The sequence below is a fragment of the Doryrhamphus excisus genome, linkage group LG15 (genome assembly GCF_037039965.1).
Source record: "Doryrhamphus excisus strain RoL-2023G ecotype Guam linkage group LG15, RoL_Dexc_Guam_v1.1, whole genome shotgun sequence".
Lineage (NCBI taxonomy): Eukaryota > Metazoa > Chordata > Actinopteri > Syngnathiformes > Syngnathidae > Doryrhamphus > Doryrhamphus excisus.
In genome coordinates, this window is record NC_136371.1 from 7,690,102 (window position 1) to 7,718,001 (window position 27,900).

Below are 27,900 nucleotides of genomic sequence, written 5' to 3' on the forward strand. Positions count from 1 at the left end.
CGTAGAGAGAGAGCAGATGAATTGGAACTATAAAGTAGAATTGTCAGGGGTATTTTCAGACCCATTTCTGATATAGTACCAAGACATATTGCCTCTCAGGAAAACCTAAAAGTCAAAAAAAGACGGGGACATCCAGTATAATTGTCAGCATCTAGGCACACTGTATATTAAATAGTGTGTGGGTGTTTTGTGACTCCACTCAGACATCATGGCCTTGGATTACTTTAATTATAAGCTTCATTCCTGCATCGTCTATTACAGTACATAAAGTGCATAAAAGGTGTATGACTGTAACTTTACCTCAAATGATGCTTTGGTTGCTTGAAATGATGAACAACAATAACAATGCTTTTTTTATGTTCAGTGATTCATGGAACGTGTTCTGGTTTGTTTTGATTAAATTTAATTTGTGCATAGTTGACTAATATGTATTTGAAAGCCATACCGGATGGCTATGCTGCATTTATTAGTGGAATTCTAATATGGGAAAATGGGTTTTCAGGCTTCAATATGGGGAGATCCTTTTCTGCTTTCTCCTTTTCTGAGTCCAGATGATTTTTATATTTTTATATTAGTGATAAACATGTGTCAGTACAAATGTAGACAAAAAATGTGTGCACAGAAAACCAGCACAGAGATGTACAGGCGCAAAAAGTTCTGTTGATCGATCCCCTCTCGCATCAGTGAAGCCAGCCCTATTCGATAAAAGCACAGGCAGTCACTTCAAGTAATATTTTGGACAGCTCCCACCAGGAAGGACAAATAATGCGCAGCATCACTGTCAACATTGAAAATGAAAGTGACAAAGATATCTTAATGGATGTACTTATAGTTCACACTGATTTTTATCCATCAATATTTGGCCAGACACACTCCAGTATTGTACAAGTGCACTTTGGGTAAATGCGTATGTCTTTCAGCAAAACTGATTATAGGCACACTTTGGCAAACAATACACTGAAACACATCGGATGGGATTTTATTGTCATACTGTGCCATAAGTTTCTCACATTATCCGTCATGTCAATCCATAAAATCACCTCGTCCTCCTACACTGTCGATACAGCAGGCTGCATCAGCATATGAATTCCAGCAACAATTGATGTTCTGGTTCGGCACTCCTGATGCTCAGAATGCAAAAAAGGCACAATGATTTTGGAATTTTAAAGGAAAAATCTGCACACCAATCCTCCCACACATCTGACATCAGCCATGTTCGGTGCCTTCCAGGAAGTAAAAAAAGGACTGCTATTTCCTGTTCTATTTTACATCCTGACAGCCTGCCTCATCTACTTCCTATACTTAAGTGACACCCTACATTTCTCAGTATTTCAGAGTAATTCTACAAAGCAGCAGCTGTGTTCCAATGAAAGATGGGAACGAATATGTCCAAGCAATATTTCATCAAGCAGTAATGTCATTTTAACATGGAAAAGCTAATTTCATATGATGCTCATAATCATGTCAAATCCATTTGTTTTTCTCAATGTGTTGTCTGTCTTACTAATTTTCCCCCATTTAACCAAAAACATTTTCAACTGGATGAAACTAAATCTTAGCCATTTATGTCACTAAAATAGCTTATCAGAACATCACAGCTTACAACTTAATTGTGTAAAAATCTGCTCGTCTCCCACGTAGGAACGGTGTCCAAACTCTTCTTCCTGTCACACTGATGCTAATTGACATCGCTGTCCACATCATCCAGCAAAAGTCAATTGACTTCTGACCTGCCCGTGCAGCTAAAGCAGCGCCTCTCGGTGTTCCTGAATCAATACGGTGGCTGCATCACAGTAGAGCCGCTCAGATCGGCTGCCCCTTGTGTTGACCTCCATGAGAACCGGAGCATGCATGAACTGGATGAAATCAAGTCTATACTCCTGCAGAGGTTGCTTAAGGACGACATGAGAAACTTTTTTTTTGCAGAAAAACATCTTAAGTCTATACCAATTTAACAATAAATGATAATCCAGGTAATGCACCACTGCTAATTAAAGCCCACAATTTGTCTTTTTTCATTACCTTTACGGTGTAATGTTTTTTTTGTCAAACGATTGCTCATCCGGCCTTGAACGTACTGATTGCTGTGTGACACCAAAGTAAATCTTATGCAACTTTGACATTATGACTCCATCTGTTCATCTTGTCACTCATTAGTGTTGAGCACTTACACATTTTATAATTTAAAATGTGTTTAATAAGTGTGTGACGCACGTTGAAAAGAGGCGAGGATGATTCTGAAATTGCTGGCAGGAGTTTTTTGGTGGGGGACAGTAGGTGTGCTGTGTGTCAAAAATAACCATTTCTATGGCCGTCTGAATGACTTGCAAATTTTCACCACTCAGTGGGTGGACCTGGAAAATGACAAGCCTCGAAAGGTGGGGATTCACTGGGCTGCTGCTGCTTTTTATTTCAACTCTACATGCATATAGCTTTTAAAGGGGACCTATTATGCTTTTTCCACTTTTCTGGAGCTGAAATAGGTGCAGATTTTGGAAGATCTAGAACAGGGGTCTCAAACACGCGGCCCACGGGCCAAATGTGGCCCGCAGGACACTAGTTTGAGGCCCCCGGCTTGATATGAAAGTTTAATGTTAGTGCGGCCCGTGCAAGTTTGATATGGATGCTGTATGGTATCATGTACCCAGAAAAAATTATTACGTTTCATTAATGTTCATGTTAAAAGTTAAATAACTGTTAATAGTTATCCTCCCTATCCGTGTGGAAGTGGGAAGTTTTTGGCTATTTAAGTTTAAAGGAAATAACTTGAAGGCTACCGTTTAGGTCGCTAGGTCTCTAGTTTGCGAGTTAGCATGTGTCTCAAGACCCTGCAGTTGCGCAATATGTTGTAAATAAAAAGAGTATAAATGTGACTATAGTCGTGTTTTGTCATGTCTACAGGGCTCTAATAATGCTTTGTTAATTTTAATCTGAAAAAATAATTTGTCTACCCACCAACTATATGTGGTTTCTTAAGTTTTTATTATTATTACTATTATTATATTTATTTATTACTGATTGCTTGATTTTCTTTATTCTTGATTTGTTTATTTATTTTTCATCTTATTTTGTGCAGATCTAGAAAGTCTTCTGTGCTTGTTATCATGTGTAGCTCTATAGGAGTCCACAACTCAATACAGAGGGCTGGAAAAATGAGCATAATAGGTCCACTTTAGGAGCATTTTTGATTAGTCACCAGACACAGCAACATAAGGGGAAGATTGTTTTTTTTTAATATTAAGATTCCAGCCTGCCCCTCCTTTCATGGATAACCATGGTGGCTGTGCTGAAGAGGCTCTCACTTTCTACACTTGTGAAGAAATTGAGTAGCTGTGTCTGCCAAGAAAAGCAGTCTCGGTTGGCTTGAATGACTGCTGTCACTGTTCACATTTCTTCTTAGTCCTAGATGACTGTAAAAACTTAACTTATCTCTTACCGGGATGCTTCGGTAAATGTTTTTCTCAAACCTGTGGTTTCGCAATGTTCAGTGTTGCTGCCACGCATGTAAAGTCAATCCACTGACATGTCAAATTAGTCAATTTGTGAGTCAAATTATTGACTCACACACAATGTTGAGCATTTATGTGATAGTTTGGGATTTGGGGATCAAATCGAAAGGGTTTGAATTCTACTGTATGTCAAAATGTTTGCTGTAAGGGCAAACTGTATATTGTTCTAACACAGAATAGAACAAATACAAAAAGAGCCTCTCGATTTGCCAATAACAACACTGGTGCAGGTTTAGCCAAGTACATTCACAGCATTGTGAATACAAATGCATGAGTGAGGCCAACACATTGGCAACACCTGCCATTTGCTTGTTTGCAGTTGCCTAATTTTATGCACTGCTAGATTTCACAGCATGTGCCAGCTGCAGATGTTCACAGCATGCAACTACAGTATCTGCAGAGTTACACCTTACATCACTCTCATGCATGTCACTCATGCATTGCTGTGTATGTACTGAGGTGTATCTGACTGAGAGCCACTGATGCTTACCGTCCATTCTTAGATAAGGCAAAATCCACTCCCTCCCTTTGGAAAGGCATCAAGCGCTGCAGGAGCTTGTGAGGAAGGCCGGACAGTCGCTGTGACCATCTTGTATCACAGTGAGACGTCTGCGGGCCACTGGCATCCATTGCCATTACTATGTCCTCACCAGTAGCTTCCATCTGATTTTAACATGCACACAAAAACATGGACCTGTCCAGAGAGAAGGAACAGACAGGAATATTATTATTATTATTCAATAACTAATCTACCAATTGTAGCATCATGAGATGATATTGTTCTTTTCTGTTTATTTTCACAAGTACTTGAGTGTTTCTTGTTGTTTTGTTCAATTATATTTTATGTTTTTATATTGTTATATTGTTTACAAACTCATTCCAGGAGTGCCTTGATGGAATGATTTGATTGAGTTATTGCTTATGTTTAGTTACGCTGCACTATTGCCTTCATTTTGCTCGAACACTTCTATGTAATAAAACATAAGGGAATAGTTTTATTATTTTGTTTACATTGTAACACTGTACACCCAAACACCCAATATAACGACATAACATGAACATGTCGATAAATGGGCCTGTGTTTATTTGGTATCATATCGATACACACCAAGATTTGCAGTATCGCCCACATAGCGCAGAAGAAGCAGCACGTGACCGGAAGTAGGAACTAAGAGCTACTCAGCTAAATCGCAATTGGAATACGCTGGCTAAACATGAAAGTTTACGTACGGAATCAATACCGGAAACACTATTATTTTCCCCGAGTCAGACGACATGACGCTGGACTGTCAGCGGAGGGGCGGACTTTATGCAAGCAAGGCTAACAGTTCTGTAACCATACCGTTTCGTGGTAAAAGTATATGATTGCATTTCCCCCCACAACAAAAGTCGAGAATGCCAAACAGGTTTTAATCACATAAGTGCTACTTGTCGCATCATACACGTCATCGTTTTGATCGTTCCATTGGGTAAAATCGGCGTCATTTGTGCCTAAATATGTGTTTCCCCTACCGAATTACGAGGTAGAATGCAGCCCAGCAATCCAAAAATTTTGATCACACCGGAATGAGTTGAAGCATGGGAAGCGTATATCGCGGCAAAATGAAGGTGCGCTCGTTTTATGTCACCTACCACGCCCAGAATGACGTTGCCATTAAGGCTGCGTTCAGATACATTTAATTCTGAGTAGCAAGGGTTGACAATATATGCGATAATACAGCAATAGCAACAACAGTTGCACAGCACATATAAGAAATATATTAAAAAACACACTTCAAAGAGTAACGGGGCTGTGTGTGGGCAGTCTATACACCCGGGTGACGGCGAGCAGTGATATATTTCCAACGCTCTCATATTCGCAGAAAGGAGCCGACTGACTCCAGCAGTTTGCTTGATATATCCGCTGCCTCACCTAGTTCCACCCTCTAGAAGTAACATTAGCGTCCTCAAGCTAAGGGGACGTCAACGGCTGCGCACCGTTTACAGAGCGACGCGGTAAGGTAACAAACACAAGTTACAAGCTCATAATAACATGTTTAACCCAAGCGGTGCAAACGTGTAGCGCTTTCTAGCTAGCGAACTGTAAACACCAGCCTCGCCGTGAGTGTGTGACAGCTTTGCAGTGCGGTGCCGGTGTTAGCACGCTTCACAGGCAGGTAATGTGCTTTAGCTTAGCCCCGAATCTACGTCAACTATCATCATATTGTCTTGTAGTTTGGTATAGCCCCGAAAGCAGAAATGCAAGCAAAAAAAACACATAATCGTTGAGTCGAACATAGAAAGCAAGCAGTGCTGTCTTCAATATTACGTTGTAATAAAATAACTTTTAGGCCTGTTCGCCACGCAACATAATAATGCAATTGGGTATCGTGTAAAGTAACATCAGCGCCAATTAAATTTCACGATCTTTTGGTAAATAGACGCATCATTTCGCTTAATATTTGATACTTGCACCATATATGTTTGCTGTATTCGCCTGTGAACACGATAACTGCTCCGAACTAAAAACACACATTGGAGTCATTGTGTGCCCTAAACGAAAAATATATTGAACAAATACATAGTACTTCATTTTTGGGACCATACTGAGTTCTACTGTGAAATGTTTCTCACTTTTGAAATCTTTTTGAACTAATTATTTAATATAATGGGTGGATATGTATATAGCTGACTGCTCCTTGCATTTGAGTGTAAAAATGAGAGTTCTCCTATTTAAAGTGTTTTCTACAAGGGAGTGCTAATCTTGTTGATTGAGATAATTGTAGTGAAACCTTCATCGAGATTTGCTTGTCAGATAGTATAATTAATACTGCCAACACCTCATTGAGTGTGTGTAATCAGTGGCCCATACACACAATAATTATGATGCATTTATTGTCTCAGGGTGGAAATGTGCACAGAGTAAATTTACAACATGCAAGGTGCCTCCACAGATAACGATGAACATAAAAATGCAGTTTTTCATGAAGGAATTGGATGGAATTAGGCTGAATGCACCATAATCTGTCAGGCTTGAAAATTGTGCACATAATAATGTAAATACTAGTATTGTAATGGCTTCATTCAGTGGTGGCTTTGGAGGTGATGATGATCGTCCAGTATTGAGGTTGAGAATGCGTCTCAGCTGTCAACAAGATGTGTCTCAGCGACTAAATAATTCATCACCTTCCAGGGGGAAATCTTCCTTTCCCCATATTATTTGGTAAAGGCTATTCAATAATTCAGACATCAATCCATAAATTGTTTAATCAGTGACCTTTTCATGGGGAAAAAAGAAAGCACAATAATAAATTTGCCTGAGAAGAACGGTGCTGAGGAAGGATTGGATGGAATCGGTTGTCGCAGCCTGATGCTAGTTGCTAAGTGACGCAGGAACTTTCCGCCCACGGTGTTTGCTGTTAAAAGTCTGAGTGATGGTCAGAAACAATCGCATAATGGCAGTCTAGACTTTGGCTGCTCTTGGCATGTTAGCGACATTGTGAGGATGTTTTTACCCCCCCACCTTCTCCATCTCCGCCCCTCTGAGTGTACAAAAGAGGCACATTATTGGATGTTTTAATGAAATTAATACTCGTCATCACTAATTAATTTCTCAGTTAGATACTCAAAAGTCTTCAAGGGGGAGGTCAGTGGTGTCGTCTATTACATACAGGCGGCAAATTGTTTCCAGCAGATCCATTAAGCTTCTAATTTGCCTCGAGTAGATTGCTTTCCTATAGAATGTCTCCTTTCAGCTTGTGTGCTGGATGGTATTTCAGGTTCTGAGTCAAGTAGGATTAGCCGTAGCCTCGTCGACTTGTGTGAGAAGCAGGGTGCCAGCTTTATTGGGACACTAGCCCAGTGAACAGCTCGGCCTCTCTGCAGCCAGCGACTCCCCATCGACTCTCCACCTGGTGTTTGAGCACCTAGCAGGCCACAGTCGTGTCGCCAATGTACGCTATCCTCTTCTCGCTCTTCCACTCCTTCAATGCAGGTTTGCCTCCTCCGCTCCTCTCTTCAATGGCGTTCTCAATGCTGTGTCCCTCCCGCCTGCCCCCTCATCCTTTTCCTCTGTCTCAATCTATCTATTCCATGTCCCTGCATGCCCTTTCCTCCTCTTCCGCCACCCCCGCCTCCATCGTAAGGCAGAGTAGCTAATGAAGAGACCCATTTGGACTCAGACTTTGGTTCATACAGCCGTCCGTAGCGCCGGCCGGCATCAGCTGCTGTGACTGGCTGTTTGGGCTCTGACATCACACGGGGGCCAGCTATTGATTTGGCGCTGTCTCCAAGGCTGGCTGGCTTGATGGCTTGTGGCAGGTAGACTTGTGCTTGCGCAGCACCGTCCCCGCCCTCTCCCCCTCCCTCTTTGTGACACCCACTCCTGTTCACACTCTTCTTTTAGACCCCCCCTTCGCATCTCACAGTCTCACTCTTTTGAGCGCGTGTGCAGGAGGCAGAAGGCAGCTGCCAGAGGAGCAAAGCTGGGAGGCAACTCCAGCCTCCTCTTCAGCAAATAGTGTCTCCTGTACACAATGGAAACTAAAGAGCCGAGTAGCAGAGGGGATGGAGGGTAGAGCTGCTGGGCAGGTAGGTCTTGCAGCTTCTTGTGTCTTGATATTGCTTTACCTTTTATACTATGTGCTTGTTTTTTTTTCTTTTCTCTGCTCTGTTGTATCTGATCAGACAATAGTTTTGGTTAAATCAGTTTCAAAACTGACTTGAGCCAATCTCGGCATGTTTTTGTGTGGGTGTGTGTGTGGGCTTCTTTGTGATTGCAAGGACACTGACTGCAAGTGTGCAGCCTTTCCATTGCAAAATTCTGGCAGAACAGTGTTTGTCGGCAAGCTTGAGTCCCCTTCCTAGTTCCCCATGCTTTGCTTTTCATTACAGGATAATTAACCAAGATGAGCCCGTAAGAGGCTTGGCTACGCCTTGTTCTGCAGCCAAGCGCAGCCTCTGTTATTCGACAGGTGCAAATTGACTTTTAATGACTGTGGCAGACTTTTTAAGTTGTGCCGCTCTCATGAGGTACCGTCTAGTAAAACCGCAAGCCATGCATTTGAGTTTCATTGTATATCTTCTAATTATCAAGATTGATATTCCCAAGAAGCACTCCTCTGGGACTGGTAATGGATTACCTACATGCACTGCTGCAAATTTAATTTATTAATGCTGGCTGCCTGCGCCTGTGCTGCACCGTGCTGCGCTCGCATCACCATATGCGACCTGGAGGCAGAGAGCACCATGCAATTAGTGGCTCGTTTATGCTTTTTCACTTCATCTAATCGTCCGTTTGCTGGCAGTTCCTTTATAGGCTATGTTGCCTTGAAATGAAGGGTAGCAGTGGATGAAAGTGCTATCATTTCACTGGCTTCACCCTAATGACTTTCCAGCTCCCCTGTCAATGCTTCCTGGCGTTGCAATTAGAAGAAATAGCCAGAAAATGGTAGATTAGTTACTCGGCTATGCGAATCACAAAAATCAATTTTGTTGCAGCCCTGTGAGTGCAAAGCGGCATTAGTGTCCTAATTAGGTGTTTATTGGGTGTTTTATTTTATTAGTCAAGTTGCATGTCTCGTGCCAAATACAAACTGGCTTTTGGCATGCCATCTGCAAGTACGAATTAATTGTGCGCCCGTGAAATGTGGTTGATTAGTTGTATTTAAAAGGCCTAATCTTGGGGACATTTTGTCACAACTCAAAAATGAATAGCCGGTGATAGCTTGTCGCCCACATGTCTTTGTTTTTGTGCCAGTGCTTTTGTTCCCTGTTGCCTCGCCGGGTGTTGATATACAAACTGTTTGATGCAGCTGTCCTTTCAGATGACAGTCATCATCAGAGATAAATCCCCTCCCCTCACAGTTAAATCTACACTTGAAACACAGATAGAGTTGAACTTAGAGGGTTCTTCACCTCCGCTTGAGTTGGTTTTAGTCCAGGCAAGAGCCCTGATCTGCACAGAACACAGAAGCGGAGGTGTGGGAGGGAAAGGTCAGAATTTGCAAGAGAGGCAGGTGTGCTCTCGTGAAGAGGAAAGAAAATAACTACTATGTGCTGGAATGTGACTAAATGAAACATCAAGCCCCCTCACCCTCCAAATTTCTCTCCCACCATTCTCCCGCGTGTGTGTCATCACTTGCAGCCTCTTATGTGCCTCACAGTGATAGAGAAATGTGTCATTAGCCTGCTCTTGAGCATTATTGTCTGTAAGAGTTGTCCACTAAGAGCCTGGAGTATGTTTTTGTATTTTTGTCCGAAGAGGAGAATGAGAGGAAAATGTAGATGTGGCTGCATGAGGAGACCAGTCCAAAAATATCCGTATGCCATTGGTTATTTAAATTTGATTATAGTCTGATGGAAATGAACTATTCCCATGTTTACCAGATTCTAATTACTCTCTTATTGAAACACAATCCATTTTGGCTATGATGCATCTCTGCACTGTGTGGGAGGCTGCCAGTATGGCAATTTTATGTGCTGTGAAGAGGCAAGGTGACACAGAACGTTGCCAGAGGGAGCCACTTTAGGGTTGTTGCGCTCTGTGGTGGCTGTAATACCAGCAGACCACTCCCTATCAGTAACGGCAAGGTGGTTTCGGATGCACAAATGGTGTGCGCTGCAATTTCACTGCTGCACGGACGCTGTGCAGCGCCAATCAAAGACCTTTTGTGGCACCGTTTCTCCATGTGTCTTCCAGGCTATGCGCTACTACTACACATAATGTACACAAATGCACAGTTTAACTGTGAGATTGGGAAAGCAAGACAGCGGCTACACTGTTCGCTCACTTGATTACTTGGTTTTCCGAGCTCTTACCTCACGTATGTGTTTTGTGAATGCATGTTACGTCAAGTTGTCAGTGATGCCTGCGGTCGCTTCGGCATGTTTTCCTGAATAAGTAAAGCTGCGTCCTGTGCTGCATCAGAAGCAAGAGTGTAACACCAAAGGGCAGCATTCCCCGTGACATGTCGCTGCCACCCATCATCGTCACACGCTACCAAGGCTGCAGCTTCATGCCTTGGAAGGTTATAGAATTAGCAGGGATTCCACTTGACCCTTTTTGGGTTCTGAAAGGGGGAAGGGGTCAAACAAAAGACCATGTTATGAGCAGCAGCCAGACCTTGGCACCACTGGGTGCCAGCATTGGCACTGCGCCTCACTCGCTCAGTGTGCTTGAGATTACAGAAAGCAAGAGGAGTGATAGGATCAGAAATGCGTCAAATAATCTGATGTTTATCAGCCTTATTTGGAAACTATGAGCTGTTGCAGCCAGTTAACACTTGAACCCATTTTTAAAGATGGAAGATGATTGTAAATTAATTATATATGGAAGAATAATCAGTAATCAGGCTTTTTACTGTACTGCAGTCACTTTTTCAACAATTCAGTCATTGGCTCAGTTTTTTATTATTTTGTTTCTTTGAAACATCCGCCCAGCTAGTGTCACCTTGTAGTTGAGCTCAAAAATAATCCGCTGTAAAATATAGCCAGGCGATTTGATATGCGTGTGCCACCAAATGGCAGAGGGTTTTCAGTGAAGAAACGCTCTATTTTCCCGCTTCCTTCTGAATACCTAATGTTTCCTTTGCCTCCATCGCATTCCCATCTCCGTGTTCATCCATTATTTATGGAACACAGGCACGCAAAGGCCCCAAAAATACACACTCACCACACCGTTCACCACAAATATTTCAAATCTGCTGACTCTCTGGAGGTGCTGTTCTCTTCACGCTGCCACTCCGAACACCCGACCTCGCTCAAACCTAAAACCCCACAGCACTAACCTCTGTGCTCTTCTCCACGGCAGGTCAGCAAGGGTCATGTGGGTGTCGGAGGCCCCGGTTGCCGTGCAGAGCAGCTGAAGCAGACATGGAAAATAAGTCTCAGGTGGCATCGGTAGGCTTGGCCTTGTCAACTTCACCAGCCACCTCCTCTTTTGCCACTACCTTCACCACTGGCTGCGCACCAGGTATGTCTTTCCTTTTATTTTCTCCAAACAAGCCAGAGAAGTAATATTTAGGCACATATTTTTACATATTCCACACATAAAACAAATTCTTGAAGCCCATCTTTCTATCGCTTGATTTTAACTTGATGGAATTCAACATTTAGTTCACTTGTAAAGTGTACATTCAGATCAGGCTTGCTTTTACTGTGAAGTGTCCTTTAGGTTTTTCTGTCGTGCAGCCTTTACTGAAGAATGCAAATAAGTGCCATTGCACCAAATGGTTCAACTGCTGCCATTGTATTTCTAATATTTACAGAGCCATAATGCTCTGCTAAAAGATAAACTGCAAAGGTTCCTTTCACACACAAGAAAAAATTTGCCACTACTCAAATGTCTGAATATTTCCTTCATGAAACATGAAGGATGATGTGACACTAAATAAGACAAAGGAGAAACGACCCCACTGTGAGACAGTTGGCAGTAGCATTAATATGTACCAAACTCTGCAACCTAAAAAAAAAAAAAAAAAGCTTGACACCCCTGTCTCAGTCCAAAATTGTGCCTGGTGGAATGAAGGATGTGGTGAGGGACAGAATACTGATGCACTGACTCTTGGCAATATCCGTCCAGTAATGCAAATCTTTGAACAGCAACTCGGGAGATTTCACCCATCAAAATGTCAGTAAGAGAGACTAAATATTCAAAGGACTGTGCAGCACTCTGGAGCATTAAGCTGTTTTCTCTCAGAATGTAAAAATAATGTAAAGCAGCAGCAGGCGTTGCTTTTGTCAAACATCTGACAGGTCATTGAAATTCTGCGTCGGACGCTGCACTCGCCAGCTGTGTTTTAGCGAGCCTCTCGGCCCGGCGCAACATTTGCTCGACAGAAGAACACATGGGAGCCCAGTCGGCTGTGCTCGAAGTCAATTACTTTGACATAGAGGAATTGTCTGTCACTTGATGCTAAGTGCACAACCATTAGATAAGAAAGGAACTGTAGGAACCTTAAAACTACCATCCACTCACCCCAGCAGTGGTTACAGCTTGCTGTTTTTCCATATAAATAATTCTGCATTTACTACTTTAGTACCTTCTTGTCTAAAAAAAAAAAATGCTGCTTGCTTGTTCCTGAGAACTTTGAAGGAGGCCAACCCTTATTATTTGCATGTCTCTCTTTCAGGTGCTCTGTCTTTGCCAACATCTCCCCAAAACATTTGCGATGAGAATGTCTGATAAAACTGACACTGAAACAATGAAGGTCACCGAGGTTGATGACACAGCGTCCCATCATAAAGACAACGCCATCCAGGCTGGCATTTCCGAAAAGGGCGGCAGAGAAGAACCTGGCAGCATCAGTACAATGGACAACAAGGTACATTTACGTCATCAATAGTAATTGAAAACATGTCATCTTTTTAAACGACAGTACACATACATTTCCGTATTTTCTGTAAGTTGCATCAGTCAAAAATGTGTAGTGAAGAGTAAAAAAAATAGGCCTCAATGGTCTGTAAGATGCATTTACTGGTAATTATGAGGGAGCTATCATCAGAGCTCACCTGATTTTATTTTTATTTTTTTATTAAGAGCATCATGTTGCCACTCCGAAAAACATGAAAGATTCACATGAAGACAAAACCAGAGGAAGAGGGCAATGTTTACCCCAACAGGGAGACAAACAAAAGCTACTGAAGTTAAAATAAGTACATTTGTACTAAGTGTATAGATGAAATAAAAGCTGAATAGCAAACATTTGGCCTGCATGCATCCCAGTGTGTAGAAACTGCTTTGTTTTTGCCTTCACAAATGAATGAAAATCATACCCAGATTAGATTAATTAGATTCAACTATATGTGTACTGTGAAATAATTTAAACTGTATATAACAAAAAGGCTCACACTTCCTTGTACACCTCAATGTCTGTCCCTGCTGGTCCTGTACAAAGACACCCCAGTTTGTGGGGATGACACCATCTTGTCTCAAAACAACACAAACTTAATGGCTAAATATTGTTGTCCGCAACCCACGCAGGTCAAAACCTACCAATCACGCTCACTCCCTACGCGATGTAGAGGAAGCTGCCAAAGCCACCTCTCGTGCTCATAATAGAGACAAATTATAATTGGAAGTGTCTATTTCCTCAAGCCAACTCAAAAGTCAAGTTGGTGAGTTCGGGAGGGGTCAGCAGCCTAATGAACTCTGAGTGGGCTGAGTGCGTTCAATAACTTGCCTAGCAGTTTTCCTACTTTTCTCCATACTTGACTTCATGAAAATTCAGTAACATTCAGCGTCAAATGCAAACTGCCTGGGGGATATGCTGTCACCCGCGGCGTTCAAGAAGATACACCCCCTTGCTGTTTCAGCGCAGAAAATCCTGAAAAATATAATTGGCAGCAACTGGAATGATAGGTCAGGACTTAGCTCTACCTTAGTGCCATGTTTAACCAACCAACCAAGGTTGTGAATGTCTACACTCAAACTATAGCAGGTTATGCCAAACAAAGACACAGATACATGATGGGGAATCTCAGTCCTGTGTTACACCAGAATGGGGACACCGCAAGGGTATGGAGTTGCCCTTTTAAAGGTTGTGAGGACACAACATTCAGAGGAATATGAGCTCATGATTAAATTAAGAGCCTTGTATTTTTTTGTCACAAATGCATTCATGCAAAATTTGAGTCTGCATTTGGAGCACAGCCATTCGCTAAGTCGAGGCATTCCTAATTTTATGAAGTTGTGAACCTAGGGGAGACACTGGGTTCATCCATGTCCAATGCGCCCCACCTCCAACTGCTTTGGTAATCTGCTAAATAGTTTAAACCTCATAAATGCAACTTGTGGTATAATTAGTTGTTTGCACCATGTCGTAATGTAGTAAAGATGATGCTATTCTAGAAATGCTGTGCATAAAGGTAATTTAGTATCCATGATATTTTGCCTCCGTACTTTCTGGCTTATCCTGACTTTGTGTACCTCCCTGAAGTACTCACATGTACTTCTGTGGTCACAGGACATATGCTTGTTAGGGCAGTGCCACAAGTTCTGCCTTGTCTGCAGGTGAAATGCTAGAGATGTTCATTGTGCCAGCGATGGAGGCGGAATAGGTTGGGGACAAAAACTGGGTCGGGGGCGATTGTTGCATGAGCGAGGGGTGTGTACGTGAGACTGAAAAGCATTTACATAGAGGAGGGGGTAAACTGTGTGACTTTGCCACCATCTGTCTCCAGCTCTGGATGGAGCCCCATCTTCTTCTGGTGGCCGTCCTACTTTTGCTGACTTCAGCCTGTTCTGTCTCCCCCTTTCCCATTTTTTTTTTATCTGCTGCTGGCATTGTTCATTCCCCAACGGCCCCACGCCACTCAATTAGCTGGTGTGGCAGTACGCTAACAGTCCCAACCTTGTCCCACCTTCCCCACTGCCCTCTACTTGCATATTACCACATATTGAAAAGGTTGCAGTAGGTCACAAGCACTGGAAATGGGCGAGCAGAAGCCGGTTTCAATTTTTGTATGCAATATTTAGCCTTCGAGCGCAATGAGAGAGACAGGGTTGGGTTGTCCTCTTCATTTTTAGAGGACAGAGAGGAAGGTCAGATTTTCATGTTGGGATTAGCAAGCGCAGGGCAGGGCTTTTGGTGCAATTTATACTGGAACAGCTTCCGCTAGGTCACCTACCTTCCCCACCTTGAATCCTCTGCATGCTCTGTTAATGCTCTCTCATGCGCAGACACAGGCACTAGTGCGTGAAACACACAAGCACTGAGCTTTTGCACCCACTGTGGGTGCCCGGTGTTGTTCTCCATTCTGCTCTTCCTTCTCAGAAGTCTGATTCACTCGATGGCATAAGGAAGCTCAAAGCAGGTGTAGCACTGTTCCAAGTTGCTTACTGCCAAATGCATGGTTTTTGTTTGTGCTTGAGGCAAAGGTCATACAGTTGCTTTTTTTTTTGTTTTAGCAATAAAGAAGTGAAGTATTTCATATAAACACCACAAAAAAAAAACCTATACTGCTTTAGCACCAGAAACGAGAAGGTAATGGGGCTCATTGACCTTGTCAAGTTAAATGCCATTCTGAAATATCCAGCCCTACTTACTGTGAGATTTAGGTGAATGTATATATGACGTGTTTTCCAAACCTGCTGACTCAAAATTTAAAGTTGGGGTGCACTCAAAACATCATACTAGAATTAAGATAACTTTACAATATTAACTTCATGAAATAAAGCCCCACACTCACAAACCATTGGATTAACAAGGTTCCTCTACTTTGTCAATATTATCTGTGTGCCTATTTTTCAATTTTGTAGTTTTGCCCTCCTAATATCCAGGAATAAATCGTCAAGAAAAGACCAAGATTTATTTTATCATCACTGTACCTCAATAATGTCGCATTTACAACCCTGATATTTCCATTTCACCTGCCACCAACAATTTGAAAATAAACGCATGCAGTTTTGGAGATTGTGTCATATGTTGGAGCCTGAAATTGAGAAAGAATCTGAAATTAAATCAAGCATGTCCCTGTAATTCTAATTCTAGTAATTCCAATTGTTGTGCCGTGTATAATCAAACCACACTGGAACAGGAAGAGTTCAAATAACTCATTAAGGGCCCAAAATGAATAACATTCGTACCGATGACCATGGTGTAAACATCTGAGCACAATGGTTTTGGTAAATATAAGAGGGACTTCTTTTTTCCAGTTGGCTGTTTGGCCGTAAATGAAGGGAAGTGCACTGAAGAGATTCTCACTGAAGAATGAAAATAAGTAATTGCTCCAAATGAATGTTGAGCACTCAACATGGCGTAAAATGGCTTTGTTCTATTATTTATGTACGATTAGATCCGTGTTCTTGTGTTTAGGGCATGCAACGGTATGTTCTTTTTCTGCTGATTTACTTTTGAGGTAGCGCACAGAAGCACAAAATGTAGGCTAGGCATGTTTAATTTAGATGTTTCATTTTTAAGGTAACAATTCTCTTAAGTTTCTTGGTGGATTTTAACCTGCTGTGCACTTTCCTTTGCATACCTCCCTTCAACCAAACCCCCATGTGCAGCCAGTGATGTCATTTAAGGTAGGGAGCACTTTATTCGCATGTTTTGAAAGGAAGCATGTGAATTGTTGGCTTGGGTTACATTTGAGGCCGTTTTTCCATTGTCATGACTCAAATGACTTCTTTGCAATTTGTGGGGGAAAGCCTCAATACAGATACAACAGAGCCTGTCACGTTTTGCTTGCTGCATTGCTGTTATGTTCGTCAAGGGGCAGTTTGAGGAAGCATGAGTTTCTGTGCTGCTGCATTTTATTTGTCAAGGTCGGATCAAATTGTTTGGACAAGGAATGAAACGGTCGAGTCACTTAATGCATCTTAAAAGCGCAGCCACTTTGGAGAAGTATTGTGCTTGCTTCCTGTTTTTGTGGTCGTGTAACTGGATGCTGTCGATTAATTTCTATGTGTGTATGGTTTTTACCTCCTGCACCCTCCTCGACAGCCTAACACCAAGCTAAAGCTTGTTCGCAGCCTGGCAATTTGTGAGGAATCCTTTCCTTGTCCAATTCTTGAGCCTTCACCTGCACCCAAGGTAAAAAAAACTCCGAGTGAACTGTATTCATCACCTCCATCTCAGTCATCCCATCAGCAGGATGCACGTGGTGCTCGGACATGTGACTGTACTTTGTGGCCCAAGTCACACATCACACAGCTGTGCTGGAAGTGCTGACCGGGGATCAGTTCTTCATCTCAGCTCATTAAAACCGAGATAGTGCGCTGGAGGTCCTCCATTAGCAGTCTACTTCTGACAGCTGTGATTGAATACCTGACCAGCACAGCCTGATGAAAGCATCATATCATCAAAACACAAATGGCAAGCACGCCGTTAATTTGTTAATTCAACTCTTTCGCTGCTTCCAACCGGGCAAAGCACCCCCGGACCCCCACCTTCTGATCAAACTAAACTCCATTAAATGCCACTCTGCACTGCTAATGATGTATTCACGCACACACACACACACAGGTGTGTTCATTCTGCGATCTTACCAGTCAGCACCATGCCCCATAACCAGAGGGCAATGTTATTCCCACCGCGCTTTCTCATCGCCTGAACTCCCACGACGTCCTGTATTACCGCCATCAATCATGTTGAGGAAATTGCAATTTCCGCACATCAGCTACTGAGCGCTATGGCGCGCCCTAATTGAATACTCCTGATATTTCCCCCGCTGCAGTTATTGGTGGAGGTGCCTCTGAGCAGGGTTATGCAGCAAGCTAAGCTACAGGCCGCCGTTACAACAATAGGAAAAGATGGGGAATAAAAGACATTCAAGCCATTAAGATTGCATTCCTACGGAGACCTACGGAGTTTGTTGAGAACCGAATTATACAAACAGGGTCGTTCAAAAAGGGAGGTTTGATGGTATACTGTGCTATTTATCCCACTGGCTTGTGTGGTTTCAATGCTCTTTTTTGTGTTTGAACTACTTGTTTAATTTCCACCGTTTATGATTGAAAAAGGCAACAAAATATCAGGAGAATGTCGACTGGGGGTGAATCATGTCTGGAAATATCCAGATATTATGTTGGCTTGTCATCAAAGTGGTTCAGCAGTCTATACAAAAACGACAGGGCAGTGTTTTCCGATTTTCCCACTCTGAAAGCCATTAAAAAAAAAAAATACCATTTCAAGTAACCCAGAATGCAATTTCAATGTGGATGAGAGGTGTTTTGACCTAAAAATGTTTGTGTGAATGGCCCCTAAGATCACAAAAAGGATAAGGAAAATCAGTGTATTAAATTTCTTTTCAATCAACTTTAAAGTGCTACATGTAAACCAACATAAGTAACAAAGGTTGCCCGTACCAACGCAGCAAACAATAAAAAATGGGGATTTGTGGCTCATTATTACTAAATTTGCCATTGTTCGTTACTCAACATAACTGTCACTCCCTCATTGTCCAACTGTAAGCAGCAACAAAGGGCTGTATAGATCCATAGACTGTCCAAATCATCTCTACGTCCTGAAAAACAACATCTGCCCTTACTTTGTACTCTTGCCTGTCAATTCCTATCAATGGCCGATAGTCAAGGGCCTCTGAATACACACTGTAGTTTTTGTTTTAGACTGACAGCATGTTCATTACACATTCAGAAGACCATCATTTTCCTGCTGTCCCCCCTCCCCCCTTTATCTTGAGGTAAATGGGTGTCAGAAAACAAATGAGGCAGCTCGTAACAGCTGCACATCAACCAGACGGCTTCCTTGTGATACCGAGGGTGGCATTAAGTGGCAACCATCACCGCTTCTTGCCAAAATAGTTTTTGTTTTGTTTTTTTTTCTTCAATTTTTGTCTAACATTTTTGATGGGCACACATGGGAACTTGCTGTCGCTAACTCTCGACTCCTATTCACTTTCTGAGTCTGGCAATTCTTCAGTTAGGAGCTCTCATTAGCATTTTACATTTCTACAAATATTCACAGCCCTTATAATTATACAAACATTGCATCTCATTATCTTGCTATGCAGACGTTGGTCATGACACTTACTGGTTTTTAACTGCTCTCCCACCCTTGACGTAACCCTCCTCACTCACTCGTACAAACACACACACACGGCATTGTTGTGTCCAATCCACTGTTGGTGCACTGGTAACCTTTTCCTCTTCTCAGCGTTACTTTAGCCTCTAATGCTACTATTCAACTGTATGGGTCTGCGGCGAGGAAGAGCAGTCTTATGTTAACCAAGGCGACTTTTTATTACATCTCACTAAAATCAACACCCACCACAGGATTGCAGTCAAATTGCAGCAGTTGTTTGTTCGAACTTTTATAGCCAGAGACAGGGATTACTTCTAACTCCTCACGCTCTTTTAAGTAATGAAATTTGCTGCGTTGTATAATGTGGGAACAGAATTCATGTATTATTCAGATGGTTTAATAAAAACAAGCTAATCTGGAAGATTAATTGCCATCAAGGTTTGGAATTCATGGATGCAGGCACATCATTGCTATGAAGGAGACAACTTTGGGTGAAAACGAACTTATCAAATTTATGAAACAGTTGCCGGTTTTGTGTATTGGCAGTTTTTGAATTAACCTTGAATTTCTGATATGCATAAAGTTTAAGAAAACCTAATTTCCTCTCCAAAATTATTACTGCTGTATTCCACTTCATGTTTGACTGTGACCCTGAAGTGGCAGCAAGCGCTAACACTTTTTTTTGGTGGTCTGCTTGGTGAATCAGTGGTTAAATCGAGGGCACACAGAGAGAGAATGACTACATTTTTTTTTTTTAGTTCTTATCTCTAGCTCTACTTAATGATTTGTATGATTCTGTTCTCTTTAAAGGATGACTTCCTCCTTAGAATGTTAGAAAAGGAAGATGGAGCTACACAGGAGCAAGCTGAGAAAGAAGTGTGCTGCGACAAGGCAAGCAAAGCTGACAAAAACCAGAGAAAAATGCTGTCCAGAGGTGAGAAAATACCAAATTCCAATAATCAGGCGTATTTTTAGTGTAGATGCTCTCTATATACCATTTCATAATGCACTTGTCTGAACAAAGTATGTGTGCTTTTTTATTTTTAGGCCACGGTGCCCTTCCATGTAGCCAAAAGCGCTTCTCATTTTTCAAAATAATCTTATTATGGGTAGTTAATTGGCGTGATTCAGTTAATTGCAGCAGGCTCAGGGTGCGAAGCAATTATACAGATTCCCAAAGGTTGGGGTTGCCTGCCTTTTGTGGAGGAACACCACTGATGAGGCAAGGTCCCAATTATAGGTCCCAGACGCTTACCGGGGGGGGGGGGGCAAGTTGGTGGCCGCTACCCTATTGTTTGGCATGTGAGAATGTTGTCTCTTTTGCACCCTTGATGTTATCATAGTGGAGCAATTAAATCTCCCTTTTTAAAAAAATTAAATGTAAATATTTAACTATTGGGATATTTTTTTTTCTTTGTTCCCCTGTGAAATATGAAGCAGAAAAAGTAATTGAGTAAAATATGTGGTTTTCTCTTAGATTCCAGCCAAGACTACACTGACTCTACTGGCATAGATCTCCATGAGTTTTTAGTGAATACATTGAAGAGCAATCCCAGGTAACGGCCACTCACTCACTCGATTCCACCTTTGCAAAAGGTGGCTTCAGATATAAAAGTTAGCTTTGAGGAGACGATAAGCAAGTGTACAAATGTAGATGGCCATATGTCTGAATAATGCTTCCTTTGTATTATTTGCCTAGGGACCGAATTATGCTGCTGAAGCTTGAACAGGACATCTTGGACTTCATCGGCAATAACGAGTAGGTTCTATTATTTGTTTGTTTCATCAAATCTAGACCAATCACATTTTTGGCACCAGCAGAAACACAAGACTGATCTTTCAAGAGCTCCAACAACAAAGGAACTTTTTATTTTCTGATGAGCTGCGGTTCATTCCACATAATACAGAGGAGTTTTGGATGGAGTATGAAAACTCCCTCTTTATTGTCTGTACGCAGATTGGTATTTGACCTACATAGTTCATTGCTACATTTGACCGGTTCCCCCTGTGTCTCCATTTAGAAGCCAAAAAAGAACATTCCCGCCTATGACGTCCTATCACAGGATGCTGTTACACAGAGTGGCCGCCTACTTCGGAATGGACCACAACGTGGACCTCACCGGAAAGTCTGTTGTCATCAACAAAACTACCAGCACAAGAATGTGAGCATCTCACTTCAATTAGTATGTAATGTGTGTTGTGGTTGATTTATTGCAATAATACTAAACCATTGCAGTCACTCCAGATACTGTATGTTTGGCTTTCTTTACACTGATGTTGATTAACATATGTTGCTGTCAGTATCAGCCTGAAATGAAGCTCGCCTCCTAAACTGTTCAAAATTCCCCACCGACAGACCCGATCAGAAATTCTCCGAGCACATCAAGGATGACAGGGCAGACGATTTCCAGAAACGCTACATTCTCAAACGAGACAACTCCAGCTTTGATCGCGACGACAGCACGGTAGGTGTCCCCACCCCGCCACCACCACCCAGCTGTCACTTTCATTTTTGACATGTCAGTACGAGCGGGACAATCTGGTGTCCCCAGTATAGCTGCTAAAAATGATGTGTGTGTGCGTGTGTGTCCTTGCCAGATTCGGATGCGTTTGAAAGCAGACAAGAAAAGCAAATCGATGGAGGAGAGGGAAGAGGAGTACCAACGAGCCAGAGAAAGGATATTTGCACATGATGTGAGAGCTCCTTGTGTGGGCGGAGTGGGGGAGGGGGCCATGCTGCACAAATCTGTTATCTATTCTTGTGCAAATTCAGCCCATTTTTTTACTGCCAATTTACACTGCTAGATTAAGAATTTATTGATGGCATTACTCCGACGTGGAGATATGTTTTATGACTTACAACCAATGGCTGCATATGAATTTATTGTGACATTAACTAGCTGATTACGATTACGTTATTATTAGGGATGCTCTCCTAGGACTGAAATCGGCCGATACAGATCACTTGGGTTAATTATACATGTTTTAATTTATATATGATGAGTGCTGTTGGCCAGTGGGTGTTGTATAAAGGAGAAAAGTGAGGACAATTCCAAGGTCCTTTGACTGCCCCGGGGGGCCCAAAAAATAAGTAATTATGCAATGTGATTTTTTTTTTATGGGACCCAGAATTCTTATCATAAGAACCATAAAATCTATTCTTAATTTAGACAAAAATGTACTGGATGACACGCCATTTTTAAGGAGACTTTGGATGTGAGGGCACATTGGTTAAGATTGAGCAGGACTTCCAGGTATGTGGGAGAACCCTCGGCGAACCGGTGTCTTCCACCGCTGGGAAAGGCTGGTCATCTCATCCAATGAATGGGACGATACCGATAGCTGGCCGATAGATCGGAGCATCCTAGTTATAATAGACTATTAAAGTCAATAAAAAACACAGCATTTTTCTTTCTTGTTAAACGGACCCATGTACTTTAAATCATCTGATTAATTCAATTTTCTCTGACAGGCCGATCACTTCATACTGGATAGAAGGTAAGTTGTCAAATGTACTCGAGTCTTTGTTCATTGAATCTTAACAGAATCATTTTCACAGTTATGACAATCATTTACCATGTCAGCGCAACTCTTCTGATAGTGTCTTTTATTTTTAGCATGCTTAATTGCCTTTTTCTGTCAAAGCAGCAGTTGGTCTGACTATGCACCTTTGTCAGCGTTCTGCCTCTAATACCTCCCGTCCTCCTTCCTCTCAGCTCTCAGGATGAAGACGCATGCATGCGCACCCAGCAGAGGCGGCAAATGTTCAGGTGAGGTCTGACGCATTACAAGTCGCCGCCTGCAACTTTCAGAGACCAAAAAGAATGTGTTATTGCTGTTCAGTAATGCTTCTGATTAAATAGGATTTTTAGTACAGGCTTGCTCATGTAAATCTGCCCGGACTAAATCATGTCCAATTAGATAATGAAACAATATACTTTAGACTTTGATAAAGTTAAAGATAAAGTTAAAATTATTACTAATAGAAGTGAGGGAGTAGTTATTTGTAAAAAAATAATTACACAAAGAATTTAAAGGCAATGTTTATAACTTCAGACAAAGCAAGAGAACAGCATTTGGACATTTGATCCCACATCTATGCTGCGCTTACATGTCCCTATTTGTCTAAGGGTGACGTAATAGTGTTCACAACTTAAATCGAGACTAACTCTTATACGAATCTCTACATGAAGACATCATGTTAATGAAATAAGCCTTCCATATTTAAAATGCTCTGTGAGCCCAGGATGCTTGATGGTGTCTGACACTGTGACTTTTACCCCAACCAGGTCACGGGCCGGACGATCGGGTGCCAGCTGGCAAAGCAGCTCAGAGACAGAGATGCTGCCGCGACACAGCGAGCCTCGACCATGGAGCAGCACTGACAGCTCGGACAGCTCCAACCGCCTGGCCCCCCGACCTGCCATCACCAAGGCCAGCAGCTTCAGCGGCATCTCCTGCAGCTTGGTGCGAGGGGACAGCAGCGCCAGCAGCAAGAGCACTGGGAGGCTTTCCAAAACAGGCAAGAGAGAAGAGGCGCACTCCAGTGTTTACCTTATTCAGTTGAAAACAATCAACCTAAGAAATGACATCAGCCTCTAAAGAAAAGCATTTGTTATCCAGTTGCTCAACCTTGGATTGATGAGAAGAGAAAGAGAAAGAGAAAGAGAAAACCCTGTGTTTGACTGGGAGAAAAAAACATATATTATAGAAAATAAAAAACAATTATTAGCATCTTGTACTAGCATATCCATGCAGCTACCCTGACATTATTGCAAAAGTCTTGGGCATCCCATATTACTCGACAATTGTCGAAGCTGAAAGGTATATAGTGTATATACAGTACAGCAGTTAAATAAATGCTAGCAGTCAGGACTTTAAAGAGAGAGAGAGGATCTAAAAAGATAATTAATTAATCTTTGCCTTATTTTAAATCCAGGGGATATTAGCTGTTATATTAAACATATAAAACCATATTATACCAGTCTTCATAAAAGAATGTTTTAAGAAAAGGCAATGTTCCAACTTGAAACCTCTTTGTTCCTCCACTTAAAATACCCGTGGCTTTTTTCCGTGTTACTTATTTTGTAATTATACAGGGACACATCAACCACAGATGGTGCAGAGCTACCAATTCCTCCGTCAACAGTTCCCCCAAGAGCGTAGAATGCAAGCGATGCCGTGTTATTAGACTGTGAATTTGTTCCGCTTCTTAATTATCACCATCTACTCTTAGCATCCCCGTCGATTAGAGACGGCGGAAGCACCCAGCTCATTGTCATTGCATGCTGCTGCTTGGGAAAGAAAAAAAACATTAAGGTATCTTTCAGGAGAACACATTTCACTCTTTTGTGGTGTCTTTTTGTCACTCCAGGATCAGAATCATGCAGTAGCGTCGGTTCTTCTTCAAGTTCGCTGTCCCGTCCCCACCGGCCTTTCACCGTGCCAGCCTCTTCACGGCCCAAAATCCCAGGAGCACCTTTAATCTACCCAGCTGCAGATACTAAAGGCTCAACACTCTCCAGCATGATCAGGAGGGCCCCGTTAAAGCCAACACCTTCTACTGACGCAACAAATTATTATGTGTTGTCATTGGAGGCCTCAGGGATACCACCTGGCAGCGTTCTGGTGAATCCACACACAGGTACCTACATCTTTTTAAACATACTACCAATTTGGTGCAAGTTGACATTCTTGTGAGGCAAAAATGTTTTTGATTTGTGACCCGTTCATTTTTTTCCTTTTGAATTTCTTATGACAGGCAAGACTTTCATTCATCCCAGCAGCAGTGGCATAGCTTATGGTGCGGCCAGTGCTGCACCCCCTGCCGGCAGGGGCCCACATCAGGGCAAGGCGTCGCCACATCAGCTGACCTCTGCTGCAAGCCAGCAACAGCAAGCCAATCAACTCCACTCCCAGGTCAGTGGGTCCACCAAATTTTGGTTGAAATAAAGATGACCACACTCATTCCTGGCTTTTTCTAACCTTAATAACATCGAATTGATTTTAGTCTGAGCTTTTGCCTTATTCATTAAAAGTGTCTCCACTTCTTTCCTCCTAATTTGCCTCCTTAGCCGACTTGTCCTCCATTCCAGCCGTCCTCTGAAGCCGTCCATAATCCAGCGGTCTCTTACCATCTTCCTCCTCCTCAGTTCCTGCCTGTCTGTCCTAACCAACAGTACACTGTGGTACATTATTAATTTCCCAATTTATTCTTCACCTCTGTTGATTAAATGTCAATCTTGTTTTCTATTTAGTTTAATGTAGCTGCAAAAATACTCATTTTGCTCTAAAATATTTTTAGTGATGGTTTTAATTATGTCACCTTGAACATGTTTAATCACCTTTGATGTATGTTGGTGGAAAATAAATCCAGCAGGGACTGATGGCCTCATTTGTGACCTGGTTTCGGTTAACTCTGTGGCCACTGTGGCTAATTATGCCTGTAAATATATCCATTAATATTTAATTCAGCGCCAGATGTTAGTTTTGAATAATCCATGACTAAAAACGCTTTTCCAACAACATGTCAGAAATGACCAGAGCTGGCGTGCAATAGTGATATGGATAAATAGTTCACTTTTGCCTCTACTAGTCTTCATATATCCAGGTCATATTTAAACTCTGCACTTTATCTAACAGGCTCCGTAACCTTACCTTAAAAACTCGTAAATTTTATAACAGTATTTTAATAAGTGGTAGCACTGTGTTGATCCTTGTTATGAGCGCGGTTGACCTTGGGCTGGTGTTAATGCTGGATTTAATGACCCTGTCTATAATAACACGTGTTTATTACCGAGGATGTGCACAGCAGTGTTAAGTCCTCTCTCTTTTCCAGCCTGACTCCCTCAACACCCAATTTAGTCGTGTGACACTGGCGCAGCAGTCGGCCAACAACAGTGGCGCGCCAGCTGCTGATGCCCGCCACTATGCAGCTCTGTATCACCACTCTGCCCCGGTGGTACTGCAGGGAGCACCCTCACAGCAGGTTGCCAACTACATGGTAGCAGGGTCCTCAGGGGGGCACCCTGGAATGCTCCAAGGCCAGCCTGTGCCACTTCCAACTCCAGGTCCTAACCATGCGTATCCCAGCAGCATGCCAGGTCATGCTGCTTTCCCCGCGTCCAGTCTGAGCCAGCAACACACGAGTGTGCTCCAGCAACACACCTACATCCATCAACCAATCCAGCAGGTATTTCAGTAACTGCGCAAGTCAATTCAAAATGATTCATCCTTTTTGTTTTGTTTTATTTTTATTTCATTTGAATGTGGGTTTGCTGCTTCTTACAGATGCCCACATGCTACTGCTCCTCAACACACCACCCTCAGTGTTCCAACCAGCAGCAACAGCAGAACTACCGTCCGCCTGTAAACCCTCTGGCCTACAACGGCCCTCACAGCCAAAACCTGCCACAGCAGCAAGGTATAATAGCAACTGTAGGTTGTCCTTCACATTTGGGGGGGAAAGAAGGCTATCATGAAGGTCTGCAGGTTCTGAAAAAAGCCAAAAAGCATTACCAAAAATAAAAAAACTAATAATCATGACATAAAATAAATGAATTAATGTGTCCACTGATTGGTGTTGGATGTATATTATGTATGTTTCTAGTCATAATATTGCAGTAAGTAAAAGAATTTTTGCATTTTCAGATCAAATACGGAGACGAGGCATACGTGTTTCTTAGCATGTTGCCAAAATATTTCCCGAAAGATGATGACTTGTGTGGCATTATTATTCTAGCTGATGGGACTGTAAACTGTAAAGTCAAAAGGTGAAGCACTCTGAAGAGGCCCTATATGTGAATCTGACTCCATGCCTCACCAGCCATGAATCTCACAGTCATTGGAAGCAACAGTGGCTTCCTTGAAGGTTCGGGCGCCATGCATACGTTGTATTTACTTCTTCTGAAATGTTCATTTTAAAAGGGAGAGACCCCATTCTCAGGCAATGGTTCTTTTCAAAAGGACAACCAATTGTTTCCTTTTAGATGTCTCTGAAGGACAGGCCACTTGAAGATTCTGTATCTTTTTCTCTTTTATTTGCCTCCATGCTTTCCTGTAAGACCTTTTGTTCAACCCCGCGCTCTCTCGATACCATACATGCAGCAGTGTTTCTTCGTTAGTAGTCTCTTCCCTGTGCTGGCGGAATCGGTAGGTTGACAGCTAACAAATGAGAATGACCTTCAAAAGTCCAAACATCAATAATTTCCCGGGGAACTATAACTGTATTGTCTGTCTTTTGGAAGAAAAAAACCAAACACATGGACAAGATGAAAGTATGACGAGGTAAAAGTTTTTCCATCCTGTCCCAACCTTTTTAAAAGAGATTCCCAGTATTGTTTGTGAAGAAGAGCGCTGATGAGAGGCGGGATACGGGGCCGGGACGCTGTCTGAGAGGCTTATATGAATCTCACAGTGAACCGGTCTCTTTTTCAGCCCCTCAGTCTTCACCTGCAGCCATGTTGCCAGTGGTGGGACAAAAGTAAAGGAGAAATCAATCTTCACCTCAGTTTAGTGGATGGATTTAATCCATCAGCTACAAACTGACATCCCTCAAAAACGTCAAGGAGACCGTAGGCCATTATCTGCGTCTGAAGAAGCACAATCATCTGCTGCCTGCTGAAATGGAATAAATCTGGCGCATTTAATATTGCGGTCATTTCATGCTCCGTTTGTGTGGGAAAGTGGGGAGACATGGGCGGATAAAAATAGCCGCTCCTCGTGGGGCGCTTCCATTGTTTCATTGTATTTTTTCTCCCAGGGTGGCAGACTGCAAAGACACCTTCACAAAAGGATGTCCTCTCCCTTTGTTGCTCGGAGCACCTCACGTGTGCCACGGGGGACTGTATTTTCAAATGTCTCGCCTTGTCACCTTGACATTTAGGTGCTCCCTCCTCCTCCTCCTCCTCCTCTGGCAAGGAGCGAGT

At 42.4% G+C, this 27,900-nt stretch overlaps 2 protein-coding genes across 32 annotated transcripts in view; one reads left to right on the plus strand and one right to left on the minus strand.

Moving 5' to 3' along the window:
• The window catches only part of zranb3 (zinc finger, RAN-binding domain containing 3), a 64,892-nt gene extending 59,759 nt beyond the window's left edge, over positions 1–5,133 (minus strand). For both annotated transcript variants that reach the window (XM_058052378.2, XM_058052377.2), the window contains exons 1-2: positions 5,022–5,133; positions 4,000–4,203 (exon numbers count right to left, since the gene is read on the minus strand). In XM_058052378.2, the coding sequence (XP_057908361.2) occupies positions 4,000–4,172 (173 nt within the window). In that variant the 5' untranslated portion in view covers positions 4,173–4,203; positions 5,022–5,133. The remainder of the gene's footprint in view (positions 1–3,999; positions 4,204–5,021) is intronic.
• A 209-nt stretch (positions 5,134–5,342) lies between these two features.
• Positions 5,343–27,900, plus strand: part of LOC131104498 (R3H domain-containing protein 1-like) — a 29,477-nt gene continuing 6,919 nt past the window's right edge. For 7 of the 30 annotated variants that reach the window (XR_009119785.2, XR_009119784.2, XR_009119786.2 and 4 more), the window contains exons 1-18: positions 7,681–8,078; positions 12,620–12,811; positions 16,498–16,515; positions 16,934–17,023; positions 19,784–19,907; positions 20,451–20,529; positions 20,673–20,732; positions 20,995–21,135; positions 21,330–21,438; positions 21,572–21,667; positions 22,446–22,471; positions 22,690–22,743; positions 23,263–23,495; positions 24,348–24,617; positions 24,735–24,892; positions 25,048–25,161; positions 25,812–26,165; positions 26,264–26,396. Coding sequence is in view for 19 of the 30 variants with exons in the window: in XM_078796491.1 (XP_078652617.1) it covers positions 8,055–8,078; positions 12,620–12,811; positions 16,498–16,515; positions 16,934–17,023; positions 19,784–19,907; positions 20,451–20,529; positions 20,673–20,732; positions 20,995–21,135; positions 21,330–21,438; positions 21,572–21,667; positions 22,446–22,471; positions 22,690–22,743; positions 23,263–23,495; positions 24,348–24,617; positions 24,735–24,892; positions 25,048–25,161; positions 25,812–26,165; positions 26,264–26,396 (2,275 nt within the window). In the remaining 11 variants the exon portion in view is untranslated. Of the gene's footprint in view, positions 5,510–7,678; positions 8,079–11,298; positions 11,461–12,619; positions 12,812–16,497; positions 16,516–16,933; positions 17,024–19,783; positions 19,908–20,450; positions 20,530–20,672; positions 20,733–20,994; positions 21,136–21,329; positions 21,439–21,571; positions 21,668–22,445; positions 22,472–22,689; positions 22,744–23,262; positions 23,496–24,347; positions 24,618–24,734; positions 24,893–25,047; positions 25,162–25,811; positions 26,166–26,263; positions 26,397–27,900 lie in introns of those variants that run through there. The other 23 variants (XM_058051758.2, XM_058051759.2, XM_058051761.2 and 20 more) reach the window with 11 other exon arrangements.